The sequence below is a fragment of the Cavia porcellus genome, unplaced genomic scaffold (assembly GCF_034190915.1).
Source record: "Cavia porcellus strain 051 isolate PalLab524CR breed Dunkin Hartley unplaced genomic scaffold, mCavPor4.1 scaffold_25, whole genome shotgun sequence".
NCBI lineage: Eukaryota > Metazoa > Chordata > Mammalia > Rodentia > Caviidae > Cavia > Cavia porcellus.
Window position 1 is genome coordinate 15,424,244 of NW_026947508.1, and position 27,091 is coordinate 15,451,334.

Genomic DNA, 27,091 nt, shown 5'->3' on the forward strand with positions numbered 1-27,091 from the left:
TAACAAAGTTTGTACCTGTGGGAAGCAGGAGAGCCCGTATCTCTTACCACCACTCCAAAATCTATTTTGCTAGAAATAAATAAGTAAAAATAAAAGAGAGAGGGGCAGCACTGAGTAGATGATCTCAAGGTTTTCCTCCAGTTGAGACACTTAAAATCAGGGTTGGGGCAGAGTTGAAGGTGAATGGGGGGAATAAACTTAGGTCCCTCTTTTTTTGGTTTGTTTGTTTGTTGTCTTTTTGAGACAGGGTTCCTATGCAGTTCAGGCTGGCCTTGAGCTCACTTTGTAGCCCAGGTTGGTCTCGAACTCGCAATGATCCTCCTGCCTCAGCCTCCCGAGTGCTGGGATTACAGGCGTGAGCCACCACACCCGGCTTTGACATGTCCCTCTTAACTGCTGTTTTTCATACCTGGCGTCTCAGGAATTCACCTGAGGCTGCCCCATCTTTTCCCTTTCAGCCTCATTCCTTCCTTCAATGAGTGAGTCACTCAAGAAAGTGAGGGCTTGTCCACTTCTGAAACCTGGACCACTGAGATCTCCCCTTACCCACCCAGTAGCCTCCTCCCTGAGAAACGCACCCACAGCCACCTCTAAGAAAGCGCTACCCACCCTCTGGCCCACGCACTCTGACTCGGACCCTCAGCCCCTCGCCCATCAGGGTGTGGGCAGTGCAAACCGCAGAGCGCGTGTGGGCACAGCGACACCCACCAGCACAGCCTTTCTCACCGGCCCAAAGCCTGACCGCTCCTCTGGGGACCTCATCCCAAAGGTCTCCCGCCAGCCTGGGAGCTCCGCTTCGGCCTGGCGCCGCCGGACACACCCCAGGGGAGGAGCTACTTTTTCCCCAGACCTGCTCCGGCCAGCAGCCGGGCCAGATCGCATTGCCACAGCTTCGCCCGCCTAGACGACATGGCCCAAGATTGTCCCTCGCGCGCGCTGGAGCCTGAGCACGTCCAGCGCCTGCTGCTGTCTTCCCAGGAGGCCAAGAAGTCCGCTTACTGCCCCTACAGCCATTTCCCGGTGGGAGCCGCCCTGCTCACCGGGAACGGGCTGATCTTCTCTGGTAAGTGCAGGTGCCAAGTCCTCTCCTTTGGCAGCCTGGGTGGGGGTCAGAGGAGGACACACGCACGCCGGTACCCAGGTGAGCGAAGGGCGTGCGCTGTGCCCTGCTCACGGGCGTCCTGCCCTGCAGCTCCAGTCTCTCCTGTCTCACGGTGGGATGACAGTGAGATGGTGACCGCCTGGGAACTCTCACTGGGCTGGGCAAAGAAGTTTACAAGGAGTCTGGAGGACTGGCCAGAGTCAGGATCGTGGGGTGGGTGACGATGCTGGTGCCTCAAAGTTATCACTTCTCTGGTCTCCTCGTGCCTAGCACTGTGGAAGCTTCTCCCTGTTGTATCTTAAGTCCTTGCCAGTGACCTCTGACCTAGGTGTATGCCCAGGTATAGAGGAAGAAGGAGGCCAAGAGAGGTGACATGGTTTGCCCAGGGCCTAAGGAAGCCCTGGGTGGTGGGTGGTGGAGCCCAGGGCTGCTCTGGGGTCTTCCCTGAGCTCATAGCGCTGGGGATGGTGGAGAAAGAAAGGAGAAATCACCAGGGAGCTGCAGCCCCAGCACAGGGTCTAGGAGAACAGAAGCCAGGAGGCTCCTAGGTGCCCAGCATCCGTAGCAGCTGGAGTGGAGGGTGGGAGGAAGCTGAGTTTGCAGGGAGCTGCCTCTAGGCTTCTCTTCCAGGCTTGCTGGGGCTAAGGGCAGCTCATCCTGGCCTGGGGGCGTGGCTCAAGGAGCAGCACTCTCCAGAAATGAGTAAAGATCTCAGCCAAACGGCTATTCTAACTTCTTTCTGTTAAGCTTAAGTGTGGAACACCGGCCTTCAGGACAGCAGGGTGTTTCCTGTATCTCCTGCCTTTGCGGTTCTGTTCATGGTTTCATGAGTCATCTGGATCTCAATAATCTTTGAGCAGGAAAAGGAAACTTGACTGCACGCTGGTTTGTAAAAGGAAGGGAGCACTCATTCACTGAACTCTTACAATCCTGCAAGGCTGAGATAGAAACTGAGGCTCAGAGAGGGGCCGTATCACAGAGCTGGTGCTAGACACAGAGTTCCTAGACTTTAAACCTGCTCTCCATGGGTGGTAAAGGATCACTGAGGATTTGTGCTACACTGAAACTCAGACCTGATGCCAGATATGGTAGCACATGCCTGTAATCCCAGCACTTGAGAGGCTGAGGCAGGAGGATTTTTCCAAGTTCAAAGTCAGCCTGGTTTACCTAGTGAGTTCAAGGCCAACCTGAACAACCTGAACAAGATTCTTTAGAAAGGAGAGAGAGAGAGAAAGAGAGAGAGAGAGAGAGAGAGAGAGAGAGAGAGAGAGAGAGTGTCAGCCCGGTGACTTAGATGAACACTGAATATTAATCAGCCCCACAACATTGCTATGTACAATGTTACAAAGTCCTGAACCTGGAATCAGCCGTTAGTTCTTTTACGAGCTCCCACATCCTCTCCAGATGCTACATGAAGCCCACTCTTGCTCTGACCCCTCCACTGACTCCTCCTGGGCTACTGAGCAGGTAGAGCCACCGCTGCCCATTCATATGGACAGGCTACAGCCTGTCCATATAAGGGCAGTGGCTGTGCCCTGGATCTTTGGAACACTGACCACCTTCTGCAGGTCCCCAGCACCTGCCTAGCCCAGAACAGACACTCAGTTATTGCTGAGGAACTGATTGAAGGAATGAAGGAGCTGCCCTTCGAGATGAATGAGTTTGAAGTGGCAGAAGAAGAAACATCCAGAGTGGGGATAGACAGAGTCCAGCATGCCAGGCCACAGCATGTCCAGGGGGGGCTGCCTCCCATCCCGTTTTCCAGCTTTAAGACTGATGTCCTACTGGGACAACAATGCCACCCCTCAAAAGCCAGGGCTCCCTTATGCCACACAATACTCTGGTCTTTCTCTTCTTTTTTAATCCACATAAGAAAAGACACACCTTCCCTTGAAAGTGACACCTGGCAGCTCCTTCCAGAAAAACCCATGCCTTGGACATCCTCCCATGGAGCCATCTATGCAATGGGCACTTGCCAGTTCATGTGCCAGATACTACAGATGCCATGATGAGCAGAGATGACTTAGTTCCCGTCCCCATAAAGGTCCCACTCTTGCACAGCTGAAGCTAGAAGCTCAGTGGATTGCAGAAGGGACGGAGCGGGGGGGGGGGGTGTGAATTAGCAGTGTGGCCTGTTGAAATTGCACAGAAGGGCCTGTTGTCACCAAAGAACCACGCAGAGAATATTTAGAGAGGCCCAGGGGTGAACTGAAGGCTTTGGAGTAAGTGGCTCCTGGGTTTGAATCCTGGGCTGTGATGTGAGCCTGGATGAGAACCTTCACTCCTCTGAGCCTCAGCTTCCGTGTTTGTTAAAGCAATCCTTTGCAGGATTGCTGTGAGTGGAGCTGGCATCCCAGCGCAGTGTGACAGTACTGGTCTGTCCATTTTGGCTGCTTGGAGCCTGGGCTGTGTCAGTCACCAAATATGATGACACTCACCTCTGGTTGTGAAGCTTTAAATGAGCTAATACTTATTTAGTGCTTGGCACAGTTTCTGGTTGGAAAGTATCATTGGGATTTTAGGTCAGACTCTGATCCCAGGGGTCCCGGTAGACCAGGCTTGGTCACTGTCCCAAAATGCTAGTCAAGGACACAAGCAGAGGTAAAAGGCAGGAAAGGAGTATTTCTCAGCATGACCATGCCATGGAAAATATAAAGAAGTTCAAGATCTTGTCTTCTAGAGGCTGACTCCACCCTTGAATTTTCTAGGAGAGGGAAGAAAGGTGAGGGTGAGGGGTTTGCAGAGCTGGGTTGGAGGGTTGTGTAGCTGGCACCATACATGACCTTATCATTATGTTTTGGACCAGTTGTAGATTTCACAAGAGCCATTGTTGAGGGGACAGTTGGGTCCCGATGATGAAATGACACTTCCTGCTTTGGGACAATTTCAGTTCATAGCCATGGGGCATTTGCTCTTGTTTGGGAAGACAATTTCATCATGAGATGGTCTGGGAGGCTCTGGAATGTGAGGCAATCAGTCTTAGGGCAATGACTTCTAGGCATCCTTCCAAGGAGTCTAGAACTAGACGTTGTAAAAGCTGGCTGTCCCTGTGAAATTAGTTAAGTTCTCTCATCTGGGTGTCTTCGGTCTTGAAGGAGAATGACCTGGCCAGGCAAACTTAGGGCTAGTAATCCTTGTATTACTCATTGAAAACAGACACTCCTCAAGTGTTGGCATGGTTATATGTAGAACTGGGCAGGGATCTGACCCCACATTTTAAGGGACTAAAGGAGATAGATATTAAAAATGAAGACAGAGATGCCAAGCTTTATTCCACCTTTGGTTACCCACTGGGCATCTGCAGGTCCAGCTTCTAAGTGTCTGTTATACAGTAAGGATGTTACAGAAAGTGGCTGCTGGGTTGATGGGTCATTGTTTGGAGGCAGGCGGTGGAGGACTTTTGAAGGCCACACAGAGATGTTAAGATCTGATAAGGTAGGAAACAGCATCAAGGAATGTTACTGAGGAGAAGGGTAACACAAAAGTGGTGTTTGATGACTGCTCATCTGAAGGAGATCTGGGTCAGCGGGGTCAGCATCAGGATGATGTCTCTTCTCATCACCGACTTGTCCAGTCTGCATGTCACCTGCCCCACAACTGGCCCTGGGTTAAAGACGGTGGATCAGATGAATGGATGGCTTGGGCCAGGACTGTGGCAGATGGAATAGAGGAAGGAAAATCTGAGAGATACCGCATGGTGGCTGGGCCAGGCAGGTTTGGACACAAAGAGACGGCATATGGGTGTGGGGAGTGATGAAGCCAGAGCTGGTTGTGCTGGGCACAAGGTGGGCAGGGACAGAGAGCAATACTAGTGTCCCGTCCGTCATGTGGGAGGAGAATGAGTGTCACATGCGGTAGTCAAAGTGCTTTCTCTTGTCGGTGACAGAAACCACCAGAGCCAAAGTGGGCCAGGGTAGCTGTCATCTCAGAGCAGACCAATCCAGGAACTTCGCTGTCAACATCCCGTTCTTTATCCTCGTGACCTTTGGGATTGTTTTTTGGTTTTCCTTTTATCCTGAAGGTGGCTTTTCTCCAGGCATCAGGGAACAGGTGCAGCCAGCTTCTGGTTTTCAGTCTTACAGTCTCAAAACCAGACAGGAGAAAATTTCTTCCCATCGATTGCAGATGGAAAATTCCAGCGAAGAGCTCTGATTGGTCCATTTCATAGGCAGGCCCCTGGGCCAATCACTGTTGTCCGGGTGGGGTCATGTGGTTGGCCCAGTTGATCCCCATATCATTCTTCCCTGGGGAGTGGGTGGGTCTGTTACCACAAATGGCGAATAAGATGCCATGCAGATCAACTCGATTCCAGTGATTCCAAATACCCGGCTCTGATGTTGCACCGTGCTGCAGGATGGTATGCGGAAGGGGCAGGAAGAATTCTGAGCAGAGGGAGCAAATGTGGGGCGTTTAGCAGAGTTCCTGGATCTCCTGGGAGACAGAAAATGGGGCCAAGTGCAGAAGGAGGTGTGAGTAGAGGTGAATTCAAGGTTAGGAGGCCGAAAAGCCATCACTGATTTAGACATTATGAGTTCACAGCTTGCAGCAGTGCAGGTGGCCCGTTCTGTGACTTTCTCTTGCTGAACTAAAGATCCACCTCCCGGGAGTTTCCACAACAGAGGCAGCTGGCAGCCCCTCCAATTCCCAAGCAAGTCTGGCAGCAAAGACAGCTTTCCTGTCATGACCTTGTAAGAATCATTTTTTTCCCTTCTGTTACTCCCGTCCTGGCCAGGGCCTGGGGCTCCTCAGGACTTAGCCACACAGGATGATAATGAAGATGTCATCTGCGTTCTCCTGGTGTCCGGCCTCCCGGTGACAATTGGTGATGGCTCATGGCGAGAGCAAGGGAGACTTGGAGGATGGGGGGGCTCTCTAGTGAAGGAAGAGCTGCAGGAGGAAAGGGGACAGAGGACACAAAGAAAAGAGTTAGGAAAGGACAGGAGGAGGTTGGGAGGTCAGGGGACATGGAGTCAGCCCGGGCCTCACACGTGGGCAGATGCTCCGAGGTGTTTATGGAATGCCAGCTGGGAGGTGGGCAGAGGGAAATCATGGAGGACCATCCCAACCCCTGGCACACTGCCTGAGATGTCCCTGCCCCATGAGCACCTGGCAGTGAGACCACTACAGCATCAGAAAAGGCCTTGGGACAGTGCCCAGACACAGGGCTTTCTTGGTTGTGGCTGTTGACAACTCTTGGCTGACACCACCCAATGGATGGGAGACTTTTTCTTCCTCACTTTGTGACTTAGGATGGTGGCCTTTCACCTTTGCCTCTCCCTCTCCCTCTCCTCTCCAGCCAGAATTTAGGGGGGAAAAACCCACTTTGCTAGAGCAGGGTATGATAAATTCTGGGAGCCACATAAAGAGACTTCAGAATGTCCTGGTTAATCACTGGATCCAGCTTGCCTTGGCTTAACCCTTCAGTCATCCTGATCCTTAAATCATCCTTCTCCTAACCCAGCCACGGCTGTCTCTGTTCCTTCCCTGAGCTCCCTCTTCCCACCTGGAGGTCTGTCCCTCCCCCCACAGTGGGTGACTGACCTCAAGCCTGCACCTCCACCCTGGTATTTCCAGGCTGCTCTCCCAGCCACACCCATTGCTCTCTGTCCCCTCTTCCCCACCACCAGAGATCAGCAATTAGTTCTTTCTTCCGTCACTCCAGGTGATTCATCACAAAGATGAGCTTTATCAGAAGCCCTTGACATCATAGCTGAGTTAGACTATGATGTTCAGTACATGGACACAACATTTCTTGAGGCCAGGAATTCTCAAATGTGCTCCATGGTCCTTAGCCTTGTTAGAACTGTGAAATATTGGGCCTATTAAATAAAAAAGTCCAGGAATGGGATGTTGATCCTGATTTAAGAAATCCTCCCAGCCAGGTATGGTGGTGTGCACGTGTAATCCTAGCACTCTGGGAAGCCGAGGCAAGACGATCACAAGTTTGAGCCTAGCCTGGGAAACTTAGTGAGTCCCTGTCTCAAAATACAAAATAAGGCCAGGCATGTACACCTATAATCCCAGAACTCAGGGGCTGAGGCAGGAAGATTGCTGTGAGTTCAAGGCTAGCTTGGACTACATAGTGAATTCAGGGCCAGCCTGAACTACGCAGCAAGAGTGTCTCAAAAACAAACAAAAGTACAAAATTTTTACAAAAAGACAGAATGTGGCTCAGTGCAAAGGCCCTGATTCAAAGCCTACTACCGCAAAACAAAAGCAAACTAATAAAAAAAGGAGTATATACCTGGCCTGGGAAGGTAGCTTAGTGGTAGAATTCTTGCCTAGCATGTATGAGGCTCTGTGATCCCTAGGAAGGAAGGACAGAAGGAAGAAAGTCTGCCGAAGCTTCTGGTGCTTGCTTGCTTGTGTGTGCTAACCACGGCTCTAATCTCATGAGGAGTCCTCAAACCAGAGCGTGAGCACAGAGCCCTCCCATTTCGCACTCTTCTCTGGCTGGCTGGTCGAGTAATGTCCCACTCCAGCCCTGCCTTGAGCAACAAAGTAAGGCCTTGCTGAAAGGCCATAGAGAACAAGAACAGCTCTCTGCACCCGACAGGCTGGCATGTGCATCCTGACTTCCTGCCACTGGCCTCAGCCTTTCGGTTTTGTTTTGTTTTGTTTTTTGGAGGGAAAGACCTCTAGGTGGGAAGAGGGAGCCCAGGGAAGGAACCAAAATAAACTGACTTCACATTTGCCAGGCAGGCATTAGAGTTGACATTACAGTTGTGCTACTGAGCTAAATCCCCAGCCCAGACTTTCTCTTCTGTAAGATGGGGCTACAACAGTACCCACCTTGGCCAGCTTGCCCAGAGCACCTGGCAGCCATGGCTGCCTGGTAAACAGCAGTCATGAAGGACAGCAGCGTTCTCATCTGACTGTTCCTGGTGCTGGCTTATAATTATGGATCCTGATTTGATATCATCCCAGCCTGTCTCTCATGCGAATTGCAGAGTAAGCAAAAACGATACCAGGAATGATCTGGATTTCCTAGATAGGTGATGAGCTGTTTTCTGGACTTAGGGAAGCAAAAGAAAATGTTCTTATCTCTCGAGATTGTGAGGCGTGGCCTTCCCTTCCCTCCATTTGTGGGCAGTGAGGGGGAATTCCACTTGAACTTGCAGGAGACCTTGCATACAGTTATTCCTTTGTAACTCAGAGATCCAGCATAGAAATGAGGAAATTCATTCAGTAATCAATAACCATCTGCTATGGATGAGGTCAAGAATGTCCTCCCAAAATCCCATGTGATTCCGGTGAGGTTTCCAGAAGGTGATTTGAGTCACCTTTTAGTTGACTTGTTGTTGACTTGTTGTTGGGGGGTCTGGACAGAACAGATGGGTCACTGGGTACATGGCATGGAACGTTATGTCTCCCCATTTCCTCCCTTCTCCTTCTGCTTCCTGACTCCCATGATGTGAGCAGCTTTCCCTATGCTCAGTCACTCTGCCAGGCTGTTTTCTTCCTTGGATCCAGCTGACCATGGTCTATAATTGTAAGCCAAAATAAACCTCTCCTCGTTTCAGCTGTGAGTGTCAGGTACTGTGTCTTAGCAACAAAAATTTGACCAAGGTACCATCTTGATTGGTTTAGGCTGCTGTAACAACAACAACAACAACAAAACAGACACTAAGTGGCTTAAACCAACAGACATCAATTTCTCATAATGCTGGAAGCCAGGAGACCCAAGATCAATGTGCTGCAGGGTCAGTTCTTATAAGGACTCTCTTCCATTCCCTGTCATCTTTCCAAGGCAGAGAGAGTGTACACCTTAGTGTAAAATCAGATTCTGTTTCTTATAACCCCATCATGGGGGCTCCCCCTTAAGGGTCTCGAACCCTAATTACTTTCCAAGTTCTCACCTCCTAATGCCATCACACAAAGAGTTAGGATCTCGATATGTGAATTTGAGGGGACACAATATTCAGTCTGTGACAGTAATCCAGATCCGCTCACTCCCAGGCTGAGGGCACACTGCTACACAGGACACAGACAAGTCTTTGGCCTCAGGAAGTCCACACTGGAGTGGTAGAACAAGATAATAGAGATATTAGGACAGTGTTGAGTGCTAAGAAAATTAAAGTGGGAATTGGGGTGGAGAGTGTTATAGATAGGAGAGGGAACAAGCAATTTTAGACAGGGCAATCAGAGAAGATGCTCTACGGAGGTAACATTCAAGCAAAGACCTTAGTGAGGTGAGCCGTGCACACATAGGGTGTCAAAGGACAAAATTATAGCAATTCAGTTTGCAGATCTTAAAGATCCTGAGTTGGGCAACATTTCAGTTCAATCGAATGACTGTGTTGATGAGCAGGGTAGAGGAGCTTGGCTTTATAGGTAAAGACTGACAAAAGCAGAAACAAATGTCAAAGATCAGAGGTCATTTCAAAGCTACTTTCCTTGTAAGGTGGTGTGATAGTCAGCTTTACGTGACTACAACAAAACATCTGAAGCAATTTACTCATAAAAACAAAAAAATTGTTTTGGCTCATGATTCTCAAGGTTCCAATCCAAGATCAAGTAGCCCCATGCTTCGGGACTCTGGCAAGGGCAGCACATTATGGCAGAAGCACCTGGTGTGCAAACTGCTCCCCTAATGACCCAGGAAGTGCAAGAAAGGAGGCCCCATTCCCACAATTCCATGTTCCTACAATTCTCTCCCAATCACCATGCACCTCCCATAATGCCTCAGCTCCTCAAGGGACCACGGTACCTCTCAGTAGCCCAACTTGGGGGAGACCAGGCCTTCAACACAAGGATCTCTGGGAGACACTCGCCATCCTGCAGCAAGGGTGTACGGAGAGACAGAGTGATAGAAAAATAACTGATTAGTTAACGTCAGATTATGTTTTGTGTGTGTGTGTGTGTAAGACAGCTTCATTTTTAAAAATTAGTATTTTATTTTAAAGAGGATAAAACAGTAAGTGTATCACAAACCAGTGTAAGTGATACAGGACTTCAAAACATTACAAAATCAACAATAGTTACCATAATGCCTTTTGTTGCCGTCAAAATAGCTGCAAATACCTTTGGACATAGTAAAAATCAAACAGAACAGAATAAAAACAAAGTAATGAATGCAATAAACGACTTCAAAACAAGCCAATAGTAAATCCAAAATTGCTACCATAATATATATCTTGCTATCTTTGAAATAGCTGCCAATGCCATTGGATTTAATATAAGCAAACAAAATAAAAGAGAATAAAACCCAACCCAACAAAACAATGAAAATGATATAGGATTTCAAAACCAAACAATAGGGACTCAACAATGGCTACAACCCTTAGGAGGTCCCCTCCAGATGCCACACTGTGTGTCACTATCCTCTGAACCTATGATCAGACACTGGCCCTAGACCTGCAGTGTTAGTGAAACACCAAAGCACCGCAGGCATCCAATTGCATTTCACCCCAATAGCTATCATCACAGCCTGTGTTTCTCTGGATCAGTCAAACACTTATGGGGGGAAGTGAGGGTGGTACTTCCTATTTGCCAGCCTGCACTGGAAGGGGCTGGGGCTGGGTGTCCCCAGACTGGCGGCAACCCGTGCATGGCTTTGGTTTCCAGAGGGGGCTCGCTTCCTGGTGTGGCCTTGTTCTCTGTCCTGCAGTCCACAAATGGCCCAGCTTCATTTTCATGCCTGCTGAAACTGGCCTGTTTGGGAAAATTTCCTGTCCTCTGCCTCTCTGGATTTCTCGGACAATAACGTGTTTGTCAACACAGAACTTCAGTATGGGTGGCTCCATTTGAGGCTCAATCCTGTCATTGTCACTTTACATGTAAGGATGTTAGTCCTCAAAGAGCACCCAAAATCTTCAGGGTGGCTAGGACCAAGGGCCCCAGGGCCATTCTTGCAAAGCTTCTTGGGGTAACAACACACTTAGCGTGACCCCTCGTGAAACAACTTCTCCTCTCACCTGGTGGCCCTCCGGGTGTTTTACATACAATCGTGGGAGATTCCTCTAAATGACACATTTTTGAGTTTCCAGCACAGACACACACAATGTCCTGGGTCTTCTGTGAGATTGGCAGTTTACTATAACAGCACAGAGCAGAACCCGGGATCTGTGCATCACATCTAATGGGAGAGGAGTTGAGCCTGAGTCAGGGACAGGAGCGGGCGGGTGGGGAAGCCAGGGCTGCAGCTTAGAGTAACAGTGAGGCCTCAATGGACCGTAATCCCGGAGGAGGAGGGAAACTGGGAGGAGGTATTAAAGGTGGTGGTGGTGGGCAGGTCAGGCAGGCCAAGGAGGTGTTTAAAGAAGTCATTTCAGGTACACATCAGGAACCTGGCTGAGGAGACAAGTGGAGAAGAAGAGAAACTTTTTCACTCAGCTTTCACTGATCAAGCAGAGAAGCTGAGCAGGAAAGGGACTGTCATCATTATAACATACGTAACATTTGGGGGTGGGGGAGCAGCAGAGAACACCAGGCTTCATAAAGACAACATGGCATGGAATGTATTGCTCCAGGGTGCAGGCAGGCAGAGAGAGGCATAAGACCGTCTACTCTGAACAAAGAGAAATGTGTCCCTTTTATAGGAGTAGAGAGGAGAAGACAGAGGACATTAGGTGGGAGAATCCCGATAAACATCTGTGGTCAAAGTTTTCTACTTCAATGGTCAGCGTCCTTGAAGGGTCCATTATAAATTTTCAGGTCTCACCAGCTGTCGCAGAACCTGCAAAGTTCCTTGTCCTATCCTGAGCTTGCTCATGACAGCCTCGGGTGCTGGGATGACTTCCCTGCAGACAGTGGGGCTCCCACTGGCAGGCAGCTTGGAGGCCCAGAGAGTTAGATCCAATTTGAACCTCACAGTAATAATGTCACCCTAGTGGGGGGTCTCTGCTTTAGTAGAAATGGAAATTAAAGCTAAGGTGGCCCTGTGAATATAAAGGCAAAGATTTTTTTTTTAATCGGTACTGGGGATCGAACTCACGACCGCCTGCTTGCAAGGCAAGGTGCTTATGCCGCTGAGTTAAATCCCCAGCCCCAAAGGCAAAGATTTCATTAGAAAGTGAGAAGCTGGGCATGATAGCACATGCTTGTAATCCCAGCACTCTGGGAGGCTGAGGCAGAAGAATCAAGAGTTTAAACCCAGCCTGCGCAACTTAGAGAGATCTTGTGTCAGAATAAAAAATAAAAGAAAGAGGTGAGGGTATAGTTCAGTGTGAGGACTCTAGGTTCAAACCCAGTGGAGGGCAGAACAGAAAGAAAAAGGAAGGGAGGGGCCAGGGATTTAGCTGTGGCTCCAGGGAGGGGCCAGAGTAAGCGCCTGCTTGACAAATACTAGGTCATAAATTCAATCCCTGGTACAAAAAAAAGGAAGGGAAAGACAAGATAAGGGGAGGACCCCAGTTAGAGGAACTGGACAGAGCAACAGTTCAGACTGGTATCTCCTCATTTCTCAGTTCTTCCTGGTTTCATAGCTCCAGAGAAATCCTCATGGCTTGAGGGGCGCTTCTGTCTCCGCGCAGCGAATATGTTGTGTGTGGTGGTTGCAGCCGTGTGAGGCTCTGTTTCTGTCTGGGTTTCAGGTGGCTACCAGTTCAGGATAGTGGTTGGTGATGTTTAGGTGTCACTCACAGTGGGGAGAGGGAGGTGGTTCTGGGAACTAGATGTTGTAAAGGCTGATAATTGAATGTTCCTATGAATCCTGAAAATTATTGTAGTACAGCATTTTTATCTTGGTACCTTCAGTCTTTTTTTTTTTTTTTTTTTTTGAGACAGGGTCTTACTATGCAGTTCAGGCTGGCCTTGAGTTCACTTTGTAGTCCAGGCTGGTCTCAAACTCACAACAATCCTCCTGCCTCAGCCTCCCGAGTGCTGGGATGCACCACCACGCCAATTTGGTATCTTCAATTTTGAAAGAGGATGAGACAGGGTAGATAAATTTAAAGCCATTAAAATTTGTTCTGCCCATTTTCTCTAAATAAATATCACATCTATACTCAGAGTTTGAAAGGTGATAAAAGTTATGGCATTCTCAAGAAATTAACCATGGGTCACCAAGTTGCAGAAACCAGTGAGGTTTATTTCAGACTGCAGTATCGGTCAGCTTTTGCCACTGAAACTCATGGCTACTGGCTATCTGGCGTCCTTTGTTCCCTTCCACTGAGTCCCTGTATGAGTTCACGAGGTCAGGGGGTTTCCATGGATACCACCTTTGCAGCACTATTACTGCTGTGGAATGTTACAAGACCCTCTGCCACATCTGGTTAATGACACAGAATGTGGGCACCAGGCAGTTTGGTGCCTTGAGATAAACCCATTTGTTTCCTTTTCTATAGTTTTTATGACCAATTAAGGGAGAGGAAGAAGCCTTTTGGGAATTTAGCTAAAATTCACTCGCTGTCTGAGGTCCGCTAACTGGTCATCTGAACTATATAATTTGTAAGTCATAAAATAGGTGATGTTTTCAAGATGAGGGCTGGGGAGATTCAAAAGGTAAAAATCCAGCAAAAGGAAAGAAAATAGTGGGGAGTTATGAATACCCTGGCAGTACAAGATACAAAAATGAAAGTCAAACTTCATTCTGCCTTTAGTTCTTTACTAGACATTTTCAGGCCCAACTGGAAGTCACAGGCTTTAGCAGAAATTGCTTTTTAAACCTCTGACTCAGAACAAAAAGCAGTTGTAGCCAGATGCAGTGGTGCACGCCTGCAATCCCACAGCACTCAGGAGGCTGAGGCAGGAGGAACACCAAGAGTTTGAGGCCAGCCTGGATTACATAAAGAGTTCAAAGACAGTCTGAACTACATAGACTGTCTGAAAAAAAGGAAACAGAAAAACGCAATTGTATTTTTAATGAGTAATAGGGTTGAGGCAGTTTGTCCTTTGTCCTTGGAACGCTCTCTGACTCCATCAGTAACTCACACAGAGCCTTTGGTAAATGTTAACCACTGGTTTCCAGGTAGCACCTCCCTGGTTGCTCTCTGTCCTATATTCTCACGAGGTAACTGATTTCTGTGTGACGACATATGGTAGAAATACACATGAATTACAGTTGATAAGGGGAGAGTTACACAAGGCTCATATAAACGTGCTGTGGGAGGTGTCCAGCGGGCCAGGCCTCGGGCTCAGTGCCTCTGGCCAGGTTTTTGTCACTGTCTCATTTCAGTTCCCATTCACTGGCTTGCATGCCATTGTTTTGTCCTTGTGTCCTCCAGAATGAATGGAAACCTGGTGGCCCTCACTCGCTCTCAGGAACTGAGCTTCCACAAAGGGAAAATCTCTGATTGGTCTCTGATTGGTCAGATGGCCTTAAGCCAACAGCAAGTTTTTGGAAGAAAAGATGTTAGTTTCACTTCAGTTACACGCTGGGGTCTATGGCCCAGTCACCTTGAATGCACCCAAACTTGTCTGAATCATGTAGTGGGAAATGAGTTACACCACACAGGAAGCTAAATCGTCAGAGTAATCAAAGCTCAGTAGAGTCTGCCTTTGGCTCCTGGTATATACAAAGTAGAATTCCAAACCCGTCAACAAACACCGCACAGCCATCTCATGCCCAGCTGTGAACACCCCAGCCTTCATCCCAGCAGGGAACTTGGAGCTACAGCACCCAGCCAGAGAGGGTAGGCTTTGACAGAGTGGCACCTAACAATCCTAGACGGGAATGCCTGAGATCCTGAGCACTATGAACTAAATGATACATTTAGCCACTCTTAATGTGCCACTGAGAATAACAGAGGATATAAAAATACATAAGGAGATAATGACCAGTTTTTAATTTTTTTTTAAAGGTACCAGGGCTCGAACTCATGACCTCGAGCTTGCCAGGCAGGTGCTTATACCGCTGAGCTAAATCCCTAGCCAGTTTTTAAATTTGACAAATGTAGGAGGAGCACAATATTGCCTAATCCCAGGGAAGACTCGGATTTAGAAAAGGGCATGTAGTGGGTGAGGAAAAGATGGAGCGAATGGAAGAGATGCAGAGATGAGACAAGATGGCTGTCCGTTTCTCTCTCCTCTAGCAGACGAGAGGTGGGTTGCAGCCCGGGTAGGGGGGCTGCACTGCTGTGTTCTGCAAGGTTGTTCTGGAGATCAGAATCCCTGTCTAAGATGTCCCGCAAGCCCTTGACTGGTGTCTTTATCTCCAAGTTCAAACTGCCCAACTTCACATCCTTGTCCCAGCCCCTGGGAAAGGGAAAGATGAAGTGTAAGGCAAGCAGCAGTCTCCTAAAACTGTCACTAGGAGCTGCTTATCACATCTATCACTTTTGCTTACACCCCATTGGCTAAAACTTCAGAACTACAGGAAGCCTCAAGGAAAGCTGGGAATGGTAGTTTCCAGCAGGGTAGCCATGGGCCAGGTGGAGCCTATTGGGAGAGCAGATGCTGAAACATTTAACTCTCTCCGCCCCTTTGGCCAGCATTTTGTATGTCTTTCTCCCCACAGAGCACTAACTTACTGCTTTCCTAAGGGAGTATATTATTCAGCCTTTCTATCTCTTAAAGGAGGAGTGATTTAATTTGGTTCACAGTTTAGAAGTTTAGGACCAAGGTTGGCTGGCTCCAACGCAGACATGGCATGATAGAGGGTACAACAGAGGAAAGCTGCTCACTTTGTGGCATCCAGGAAACAGACACAGAGAAGAGAGGATCCCAGAACAAGAATGCCCCCTTCTAGGTCATGCCCCACGTGACCTGCTTTTTCTAATCAGGTCCCACCTCCATTTTATATGTAAACCATAATATTCCACTCTTGGCCCACAGAAGGCTTGTTGTGTCTATCTTATTATCCAAAATGCACGTAGTGTATCTTGAGAGTTGCCAAAGTCTTAGCAGTTCCAGCATTTTTGAAAAGTTTAAGTTCAATGTATCTTCTGAGACTCAAGGCAAACTTAGCTGTGAGTCCCTATGGAAAATCCAAAAGAAAATGAAAAGCTTCCAACGTACAATGGTCTGAGTAAATATTCCCATTCCAAAATAGAGGAATAAGGAGATAGAAAGGGATCAGGCCACAGCAAGACCAAAACCCATAAGGGAAAACATTAAATCTTGTAGCTCCTTGTCTAACCCTAAGGCAGACTGTGGTGAAATGTGTGGGGCTTGGGTGACCCCACCTTTGTGGAACTGCAGGTTGCAGCCCATGTGACCCATTTCTTAGGCTCACTATGCACAGTTTTCCTCAGCAGACATTCCGCATCCTCCAGCTCCACCTTGCTGGAGTCTCTATTGTAGCTCTGGATTCACTCTCATAGCTTCAAGCATCGTCCCTAAGGATCTCCTGGAAGAGACCACGACCCTGTCACAATTTTTGTCTGGCCTCCAAGGCCTTCTTCAGAAATCTGGATGTGAACCTCTAATGATCCCACAACTCTTAGATTTTGCATGCCTGAAAAACTGGCACCATATGGATGATGCCAAGACCTGCAGCTGACTCTGTACCCCTTTGAATCATGCCTGCAGTGACCTCTGAACACCTGAGTGATGGAACTTGAAGAAGCAGCTCTTTCGGTGGTCCTGAATGTGCATAGTGCCCTGAGATTGTCTTCTCAAAAGAAAAGTCTTGCAAAGGAGATTACTCTTAAACCTGCAAAGCCATGGGTCTGGCCAATTCCTGAGATGCTTTCCAGCCAACTTTCCTATTGTTCTGATGTAAAGTACTTGATTTGTTTTTAATGTTAATCTTTTCAGGACCCATGCATTCCATAACCTCAGCTTTTCACATCTTTTGGCACTACTATTTCATCTTATTCTCACTATAAATATGACTGAAAGTAGCCATCAGTATCCACGCCACAACCTGACATTGGTCTGCCTTGAAATTTCTTACAACAGATCATTTAGTCCACCACCATTAAACTCAGCCTTATACAAAGTGTCAGGACATGGATACAATGTATACAAATTCTTCTGTAGGATGTAACATGAATGACCACTAGTTTGGCTTCCTATTTCTAACTAAATTCTTCTTCTTTTTTTTTTTTTTTTTTTTGTCTTTTTCCTTTTTATCGGTACTGGGGATCGAACTCACGACTGCCTGCTTGCAAGGCAGGTGCTTATGCCGCTGAGCTAAATCTCCAGCCCCAATTTCTAACTGAATTCTAATTCCTTATTCCTAACTGAAACCTCCTGAGGCTGGCCCATATGGTCCAGATTCCTATCAGTATTCTGACCTTCCAAGGTCTGACCAGAGTCTCTCCTCAATCTCTATTTACAGTATTCTAAGGCTGCTCTAGATAACATCTCCAGACCTTTCCAAACTCCTCCTGTAAAAGTTCCAGAGGCCTCTAAACTGTATGGTCAGGTACAGTCAGCAACAATCCCACTTTTGGATCAAAATCTGCAGTATGGTTTTTCCATCACTGAGACAAGGTACCTGATACCCACAACTTAAAGTAGGAGAGGTTTAATTTGGCTCATGGTATTGGGCCCCTTAGTCAATGGTCAGCTGGTTCTGAGGGAGAAATGGCATGGTGGGGGAAAGCTGCTTACCTCATGACAGCTGGGAAGCAGAAATAGAGAGAGAGGAGCATTATACACTCTCCTGGGCCACACCTCCCATGAGCCACCTCTTCCAACCAGGTCTCGCATCCACACACACGACTTTGAGGGAACATAATTTAGGTCTAAACCATAGACGCAAGGCAACCCATTGCAGGTCCAGATGTGGCTCACTGGTTAAGGGGCCAAAAGTTAATTATCTGCTCCTCCCCACTTCATGCCCACCACAACAATGTTTAAGGTAAAGAAGAGCAGCAATAAAATCTCACATCAGGAAAAGGAAGGACAGAGATCTCCCAGCAGGTGTAGGTTATAGTGCCATAATAAAAAGATCCCGAAGTATCGGGATTCATTCAATCATGGAGGAATTCTATTTTTCTCTTACATCACAATTCAGAGTAAGTAGTAGGGTGAATAGACAGCTTTGTTCTATGAGTTTCAAAGTTCCTTCTCTTTCGTCTTGTGTCAGTTCTTGTGACATAAACCAAGCCTGTCCCCCCCATTCTGTTTTCACCTTCCAATCTATGGGGAGACAAAAAAAAAAAAAAAAAAAAAAAAAAAAAAAGAAAATAACAGACAAGCAATCCGTGACCCAGGAACTTCTTGGTCATTTTGCAACACACCCCACTGGCAGCTTCCTTCCACTCTGGCAGCCCCTCCACCAGGATGGAGATGGGGAAATGCAGACAGGGGGCTTCTTGGGAAGAGCTGCTGAACAATGGCCCAGGAGTCTTCTAATGCTTTAGGAATGGGATCTCCTACAACATAGATAGCAGGAGTACTCTTATGACCAGACCACGAGGCTCTCCTCTCTCCCCAGGGTGCAATGTAGAAAATGCCTGCTACCCACTGGGCACTTGTGCTGAACGGACTGCAATCCAGAAGGCCATCTCCGAAGGCCACAAGGACTTCAGGGCTATTGCTATCTCCAGGTGAGTGGGACAGGCAAGTCACAGTGATGACATGCTTCAACCAACATCTCCCAAGCTCCAATCAGCCATTTGTGCATCAGATGCCTGTCTACTGTGTACTTTTTTTTTTTTTTTTTTTTTTGTCTTTTTCCTTTTTATCGGTACTGGGGATTGAACTCACGACTGCCTGCTTGCACGGCAGGTGCTTATGCCGCTGAGCTAAATCTCCAGCCCCTACTGTGTACTGTTGAATACCAGGGCCAGGTCAGCTGACCCTTGAATTATGCATTCAATGTTCCCTGCGGGCTGCTTGTAACTCAAGCTGTCAATTGGAGGCTCACACTCCTCTACACAGCCTTGAAAGTCTCCCCTGTATCCAGGCGGATCTCAGTGTCCTCAGAGAGACACTGGTCCAGGATATCTCAATTAATCCCATTCAGGAAAGGATGTTGTCATGTTCCTTCCAAAGCTCCTTAAAGGATAAATCTATATCTGAGACCACCTGGAAGCACATGCAACCAGCATTCAGGTCCTAACTCAAGATTTTGGTCATCAGTTAAAACTAAACTTTCAGTCATAACCCAAGCTGTTCATTTGTCAGACCAGTCATAGCTCAAGGGTCCACGGCACAGGACCCTGGGCTAAGGGAGCAGAAAGAGATAAATAGCAAATGGACTCTGCCCTCGCTAGACTCCGAGCTTATGGAGTAGATAAACATGGAAGGCAATGCTAACACAAGGATAAGTGCAGTGTGTTCCAGCTACAACGCAGAGTACAACAGACACCCCCGGAGACACAGCAGAAAGGCAGCACAGAATCCCGTAGCTGGAGGGACCTGAAAGTGACCTGGCACAAACTCCTTTGCCTCTAGTCCCATTTTACAGCTGAGAAAACTGAGACCTAGAGAAGTTGAACAGCTCTCTGAAGAGCAGAGCTGGGGAAAAACCCAGGTCTTTGAGACTCACTCAGGGCCCATTCCACTGTGCCATGCTGTGCCAGGATGCTAGACACTCTCTTCCCCACTTTCCTTGAGCTGATGTGGGGTCCAGAATGAGCTACTCATCCACGCTAGCTCCCTCATCGGCCAATGGTGATTTCTAGTGTCAGAACCAGGATACAAAGACAAGCCATGTAATCACCAACTATGGTTCAGACTAATCAGACTCCTGCCCTGCCTCTGGATGAATGGGAATCCCAGCCAATTCTCTTTGTGCCCCAGATATAAATATCCTAGTTCCTATAGGCTTCCCTCAAGAGAAGCATGCTGGGTTCTTCTTTTTTTGTGTGTGTCTTTTTCGTTTTTATCAGTAGCAGGGATCGAACTCATGACCACACACCTGCAAGGCAGGCGCTTATGCCGCTGAGCTAAATCCCCAGCCCCCATGCTGGGTTCTTGATGGTGCTGGTTCCACACTCAGTGACTTCCAAGATTGAAATGTGTGAATGAACTATTTTCCTAACTTTGACCCCCATCAACCCATCAATTTGATTGATTAATTGATTGATTGATCAACCAATCCATCAATTTAATTGATTAATTGATTGCTCGATCAATCAATCCATCCATTGGCTTGCAGTACTGGGGACTGAATCCAAGGCCTTTGCACTGAACTACACTTCCAGTCCTTTAAAAATTTTTTTTTAATTTTGAGACAAGTTCTTGCTAGATCACTAATTTGCCCAGGCTGGGCTTGAACTAGCCATCCTCCTGCTTCAGCCTCCCAGAGCACTGGGAGACCAGGCATGCACCACCACAAAGCCAGGTTACTGCATCATGACCCTTTTGTTGACTTTGCACCGTGGGCTAATTTAATTTTTGCATGTTGAATTCCTTTTGTGTGCACTTATGCATTCTGTGTGAAGCATTTTTCACGTTAGCAGTTTTAGGAAGAATGACATAAGAAGTGCTTAGCACACCTTCAAAAGGACGACATGGGAGACCAGGTGTTGGTCTTTGGGGACATTTGGCCACCATAGTGTCATAAATACTATGAGTGAATTCCTGCTTTACTGGTCCAGAGTTACAGGCCCTTGCTGCAGGAATGCTGAAAGCTCAGAGGCTCAGAGAGAGGCCAGTGAGGACCACGCAATAGACGCGAGTCCACAAGGCTTTTCTGAGACCCTGAACTTAGCAGTCTGTCCCGGAATAAGCTCCAGGTTATTCAAGAGTTATTTGTAACTGGTCACTCAGACCAGAGTTAAGAGTAACTGGTCTGAGTGACCAGTGCCAGAGGAAGAAAGCCCCCAACTTCTCAGAGCCTTATCTCTGTGCCCTATCTCTGTCCTGGCTTCCTTTCAGCTTTGGAGAATAAATGAAGCTGTGCTGGGAACATTTCGTGCAGATGAGCAGAGATCAGGATGTGAGTTGCACTTTATGAAAAGGGGAGAAATAACTCAATTTCCAAGATGATCCAAGAAAATAATTATATTCTAGGGAGATACCAAAGTCAACAAAAGGATCACGGTGCAAAGTCAACAAAAGGGTCACGGTGCAGTAACCTGGCTTTGTTAGAATTTTCCAGGTGACAGGATTTTTGTCTTGGTCATTATCTACTTTTAAACATGAGCAGGTATTGCTAACAATGATTAGCAAATGTCCTTAATCACAGAAAGCCTGTATTTTTCTCAACATCCAACTTCTCTGCTTGGCATATTCAGCCTGCACCTGCATCCCTGAGCCAGAAACTGGGTCATTATTGCATTAATGGTTTATTAAATAGAGAACAGGGATTTGGAAGATGAGCAGGAAATGCCAACTGCCTTTTCAATACGGAGCAAGGCTGCATAGCCAGAAATCCCCTCTGGATCGTGAAGGATGGAGACTGTACCCAGGAGATGTGCGGGTGTCTGCAGAGCCAGAGTGGACTTGGCTTGCAGTGATGCATCTGTCCTGCTGGGCTCCCCGATGCATTCATCAAAATCAATAGGTTTCCTGCCTGAAAGCCTGACCTCAGGATGAGGCCAAAACGGCACAAAATATAGAAAACCTTCGAATACAGGGAAAGGTAGGACAGAGCAAAGGGCAAGAGAGAGGGAAGAGGAGATGTGGGAGCCTCCTCCTGGCACAACCAGCTCCTTCCGGATCTGAAACTCACACTTGGAGTGTTGGTCAATGGTTACAAGCCCAGGCTCCAGGGTTTCAAATCCTGCTGTACCGTCAACCTCAGGCATGTGCTTGAATCTCTGAGCATGACTTTGTGTCTGTGAAATGAAAAAGCATAATCTAGTAATTGATCTATTCGAGGTCTCATGAAAGGATACCTTTAAGTCACCACAAGCAGAAATACTGATAGCACAGAACACAGATTCCAGGTTCTGCCACTTACTGGGCAAACTGCTTCAGCATTCAGTAGTCAGAGCATGTAAGTGATGAGACCTGTGTGCCCCTCATAATTTACAGGGCTGTCGGGGATTAAATGAGCTAATGTATGTAAGGTCCTGGCACAGTCCCTGCAGTAGTGCAGAGTACACATAAACCCTTATTCTTCTCAGAGCGTGGCTGCTTGTGTGCACCATCTGTTGATGTTTGATGGCTGAGCCCCGGACCAAATCCGACTTCCTGATAATGTGTGTGATTGTCCACCTCCAAGACCCCAGGATAGGTCACCTTGTCCACAGAGCTGTTCACTGGCTAGCTGAGCACTGAGAAAGGAAAGTAGTAGCCTGTGCAGGAACCAGATCACACCGGGCCCCACAGGTCAAGGCAGGGAGGCTGATTTCCCCTCTGAGCACCTCCTCCATGGTCAGCCTTCGTTAGAGCACTGTCCAGCAGTGAGCAAGGGCCTGAAGGCAGGGACTGCTTACTGCTTTTGTTGTTTTTTTCCCCAAGGTGATCTTCGGGCAAGCGCTTGGTCAACACAGATAGGACAGAGGAAAATTACACTCCATCCTCCAAAGGGCTTATAAGGGGCTCTGGCTGCCACAGCTGTCACCCACTAATTGTGAGAGTCCCACCCTCTTGTGTTCCTGTGGACTCGTCTTCTGAAGTTTAAAGCATACTCAGTGAGAACCCCAGCTTTCCACAGAGCAGAACCACTCTTTGACAGGGCTCCCACATAGGAAGGCACCCCTTTGTGCTTGGTCTTCTCAGCTTTTTATTCCGTCATAGCATCTGTGCCCGTCTCTGTTTAATGTCTGGTTGGTTGGTTCCTGGGTTGTCGAGTCCGTCAGTTGTTTGATGGGCTGCTGGTTGTCCGGCACCTCTCACTACTCTATAAAGTCCTGGACACAATGATTTCCTCTGTTTTGTTCACTTCTATGTCCTCAGCACCAGTTAGAGTGCCTCGCACATAATATTTCCTAACTGAAATGTCATGATGCATATGCATCACTTTCCAGGATGCTTAGCATATTCCAGACACATATGAAATGATTTTGAACAACTGTTGCTCATATACAGCAAAATTAACTGTAATACATAGAGCACATGGCACATAACAAACTGTATGTGGTAAAGGGCTAAAACTATGACAGAGCTCATGTACGGGAGGGAATAAGTGTCCAGAAAACAGTACAGACTGGAACAAACATGGGTCTAGCATTCTAAAGGTCTCAGAGCCTAAGACAAAAAAGAAAAAAGACAAAAAAGGCCTCAGAGCCTTTCAGATACTTCATCTCATTGTGTTTGTCCTCTTGCAGTAGACACAGTAGGTGACGTTATTACCCACTTTGGCAAAGAAATGAGGCTCCGATGGGGTTAAAATAAATCTAGGTCACATGTAGTTAGCAAGATGAAAAATGAGCCAAAAAGTCAAATTGAAATCACATGATGTCCCAGAGATCTCGCAAAGCTCTGGGTTCAGAAGGGCAAAGGTGGGGGGCGGGCTTAACCTCTGGCGGTCCAGCAGGAGCAGAGGCTGCTGTGGTAGGACCTGTCTTCTTCAGTAAGCAGTCGCATCCCCACCAGGGTTGGAGGGCTGCCTGAGTTCTCTCAGGCAACTCTAACTATGAGCAGCTCTTCTCCTGGCTTTGTCAGAGGCAAGGAACCAAACTTTCTCTTTGATTCACACACAGGACCTTTGCACAATCACTATTTATTTCCTTTGCCCACAACTCAAAAAAAAAAAAAAAAAAAAAAAAAACAACCCTGGGCCTCTGAATAACATCTCTGTTACTTCGTTCCCCTCAACCTATTTCCTCACCCTTAAAATGACCATTCTGACATGCAGGCTTCCCTGAAAACTAAACAAAATAATGAATGTCAAATACATTCATTAGAGTAAAGTAGTTGCTCGCTAAATGGCAGGAGGTGAACTTTAGATTTCTTCCAAGGACAGGGACAGACAAATGCCATTTCCTCTATAAAATAGTCTCCCTCGCTCTGGTGGTGAGGCTTGTCCCCCTCTTATTGTGTGATCTTCCTGCATTTTGTTTAATATAATGAGTCGTCTGTGTCACAATCTGGGCTGAGCTATCTCTTGAACACCAGAGACAGCTTTTCCTGCACCCCCGAATGTGGGTGGCAGTACATGCTCCCTCACCTCGTGATGTGCAGAAAGCACCAGGTCACCTTCTTCTCAGCACGTCTGTGGACCACGAGCTGCTGACAGGGTCTGACCTGATCGGGGACGGAGCAGAGTCAGCATCCAATTCTTAGTAAATGTCCCGATGCCTTAGGACAGACTGACCTAAGTTCCATTCTCTGCTTCCCCAGTGACTTGCAAGATGACTTCATCTCACCATGTGGGGCCTGCAGGCAAGTGATGAGGGAGGTAAGAACTTCTCTTCTTCTTGGAACATAAACACGATGTAGCTTGGTGATAAATGTGTGTGCCAGGCTGTGGGAGCGATGCCCAGCTGCCGGTGAGGAGACACAGTCCCTGTCCTGTTTGCACTGCTGGCCGACTCCTCAGCCTTCCCAAGCCTGCATCAGTCACTGGGAACAATTCCTTGGTCCAGAAGGTACTTATGAAGTGAGTGTCATGGGTGTCAGGGATAAAGCCAGCTCTGGGGACCAGACAGACCAGGCTCTGCCCTCTGTGAGCTCAGTGTGTAGGGCAGAACCAACCACAAACACTGGGAGTAAATTAAACAAGCAGCAGAGTTTCTGAGAATGAAGAGAACAATAGTAGGAAAATATAGAATGACAGAGGGCCGCAGGAAGTATCCTAGATTAGCTTGTTGCTTGTTTTTGTAAATAAAGTTTTATTGGAACACGGCTATGTCCATTCATTAATGCCTCGGCTAAGATACAACAGGCAAAAATCATAAGCAACTGGGGCAGAACTGTATATGGCAGCTGCTCGTTGTTTGAAAGCTCCCGCTTTGGGAGCTGTGTTTGGAGGAGAGCGGATTGTTTCAGTTTTGTGTTTCTGCCTCGGGTTTTCAGGGCAGCTGGAGGCTTCCACACCTCCGCCTCCCTCTGTTCAGTGCCAGGACTGCAAACCAAACAGTCTGCAGGATGCATTTCCCAGACCCAAATGCAGTACGCCACCCTGAAGGCACCGGGTTCACGCTATGGAAATCATCTCACTTTAGGGAGGCAGACACAGCTGCCCAGGGCAGCAGCAAAGTCTAAGGTCACCTCAATAAGCCACAACACAGCGCCAAGTCTCCCAAGGTCCCAACTTAGCCCAGCTACTCATGGCTCTTTTCTCCAAACAGATGAGATATTGGCAAATGAGAGCAGGCGATGGAAAAGCAAAGGGAAAATAAAATGCAAATAATAAGACATGAGGCTTGGGGACCGGAGACCTGGCGCTGAAACTCAGCAGCTCTCAGCTTTCATCCATCCCTTCAGGCACAGCCTGCCAAGCCGAAAAATGCCCTCCCTTAAAACATCAATTCTGAAAAATCCAGAAGATTGATGATGTGTGGTAATAACTCAGTGATTCAAGCAGAGCACAGGAGAAAAATAGCCTGCAGGCCTGAACAGTCCCTGCCATGCCACACAATCAGAGCGGCCACCATTAACTGAGCACCTACTATGTGCCAGCATCTGCACACAGATGCTTCCCACAAACCATCCCTAAAGCTCACCATACCTAACTAGGCAGAACCTGAGTCCATTGACTCCAACTCTAGGGCTCTCCACATTGTCCCCGCTGATTTAATTCCCCATCTACTACCTGTTTAGCAACTTCTTCCATTTCTGAAGCCACTACACAGATCAAGACACTGAGCCCCGAGTAACTGTCATTTGCCTGGTGACCATACTGCAGAAGAAAGATCAGGAGACATGCTTGTCTTTGCTGACTTCACCTGCTGAGCTTCTGTTTCCTCAACAGTAAAATGGGTATAACAATCGCCTTTGTGGGATTTAGCTCAGCGGCATAAGCACCTGCCTTGCAAGCAGGCAGTCGTGGGTTCGATCCCCGGTACTGATAAAAAGGAAAAAGACAAAAAAAAAAATCACCTTTGTGTCCAAGGCTCGGCGAGGAAACAGTGCAAATGCAGTATCTAGTGTGTAATAAAGCAGGCGTGCCCCTTCTGCTGGTGTAAGGAATAAGAGAGAAACAAGAAATGGAGTAGTTATTTACTGTCATTTGTCATAGCAGGCGGCAATCTGGCTCTGAGGTCCAAGTACTCTTTTCACAAAGCCCTATCGAGTCCTCAGTGGGGTATTTACGGCCACCTCTCCACGTGCTATGCACCAGCATTCTTTCATTTCTTCCTCCTGCAAGCTCCAGGCACAGTTATTGTTATTCCCATTGTACAGATGAGAAAACCAAGGCACGGGGAAAAACATTAGGCAGTAAATAGTAAAACCAGACTCAAACCCAGATCCCTCCTAATCCCTCAGCCACGCTACCTGCCTCACCCTAGCTTTATCTCTTTTCTAGTTTGGCACCGACTGGGCTGTGTACATGACCAAGGCAGATGGCACTTATGTGGTCAGAACACTCCAGGAGCTGCTGCCTGCGTCCTTCGGGCCCGAGGACCTGCAGAAGATCTAGCGAAGGCTGGAGAACGCCCACTGCCAGAAGGGCTTAGGTTCCCACAGGTGCTTAAGGGACTGACACAGGAAACCTTTGGAAAGATGCCAGCTTCGGGACACCTGCCAAACAGGTCCCAGCCTTCCTGGTGCTGGGCAGAGATGATTTTTCCTTATAAAGCCAAGTCTGGCCTGCTTCCCCAGCAGCTGCCCGGGATTCTGCCCTGTGCTGGATGACTTTGCTGATTATAAACATCACAGAACATCCTGATTCAGAAGAAAGCATTTTGTTCTTTGTCTCTGTTGTTATGGGGTGATTCATCTTTTGAGAGACACTTGGATGCCCTCTGTTGGGGGAGGAAATGGGCACCTTGGAACCCTGCACATTTGGTGTGGAAACTGAGTCCTGTAGTTTCCTGTCCCTGTGATCCTGGGTAAGAGACCCCTAGGCTGGGCCTACTGCCAATATCCATATGATGTAGTCGAATCTGGAATGTTCCCCAAGACCACATTACAAGCTTGGCCCCCAGGACAGGGCACCATTCGGAGGTCCTCAGACCACTGGGGCTGTGCCCTTGATGGAGCCTGTGGGTCCCACTGGCTTCCTCTCTTGTCCTTCCTGGCCTTGAGGTGAGTGGGTTTTGCTGCCCACTGTGACGGGCACCTCACCACAAGCCCAAAACAGCACGGCCAATGAATGGATCACGGACCAAAACCTGCAAAACTGGGGCCACAATAAACCTTTTCTGCTTGACA

General features: G+C 47.8%; 1 protein-coding gene across 1 annotated transcript; it reads left to right on the plus strand.

Annotated features, from left to right (window-relative positions):
• Positions 1-847: 847 nt before the first annotated feature.
• Positions 848-27,091, plus strand: Cda (cytidine deaminase). Its single transcript, XM_003471355.4, has 4 exons — positions 848-1,063; positions 18,372-18,483; positions 24,116-24,173; positions 26,244-27,091. Exons 1-4 carry the CDS (start codon positions 910-912, stop codon positions 26,355-26,357), a joined length of 438 nt encoding a protein of 145 aa, XP_003471403.1. The 5' UTR covers positions 848-909; the 3' UTR covers positions 26,358-27,091.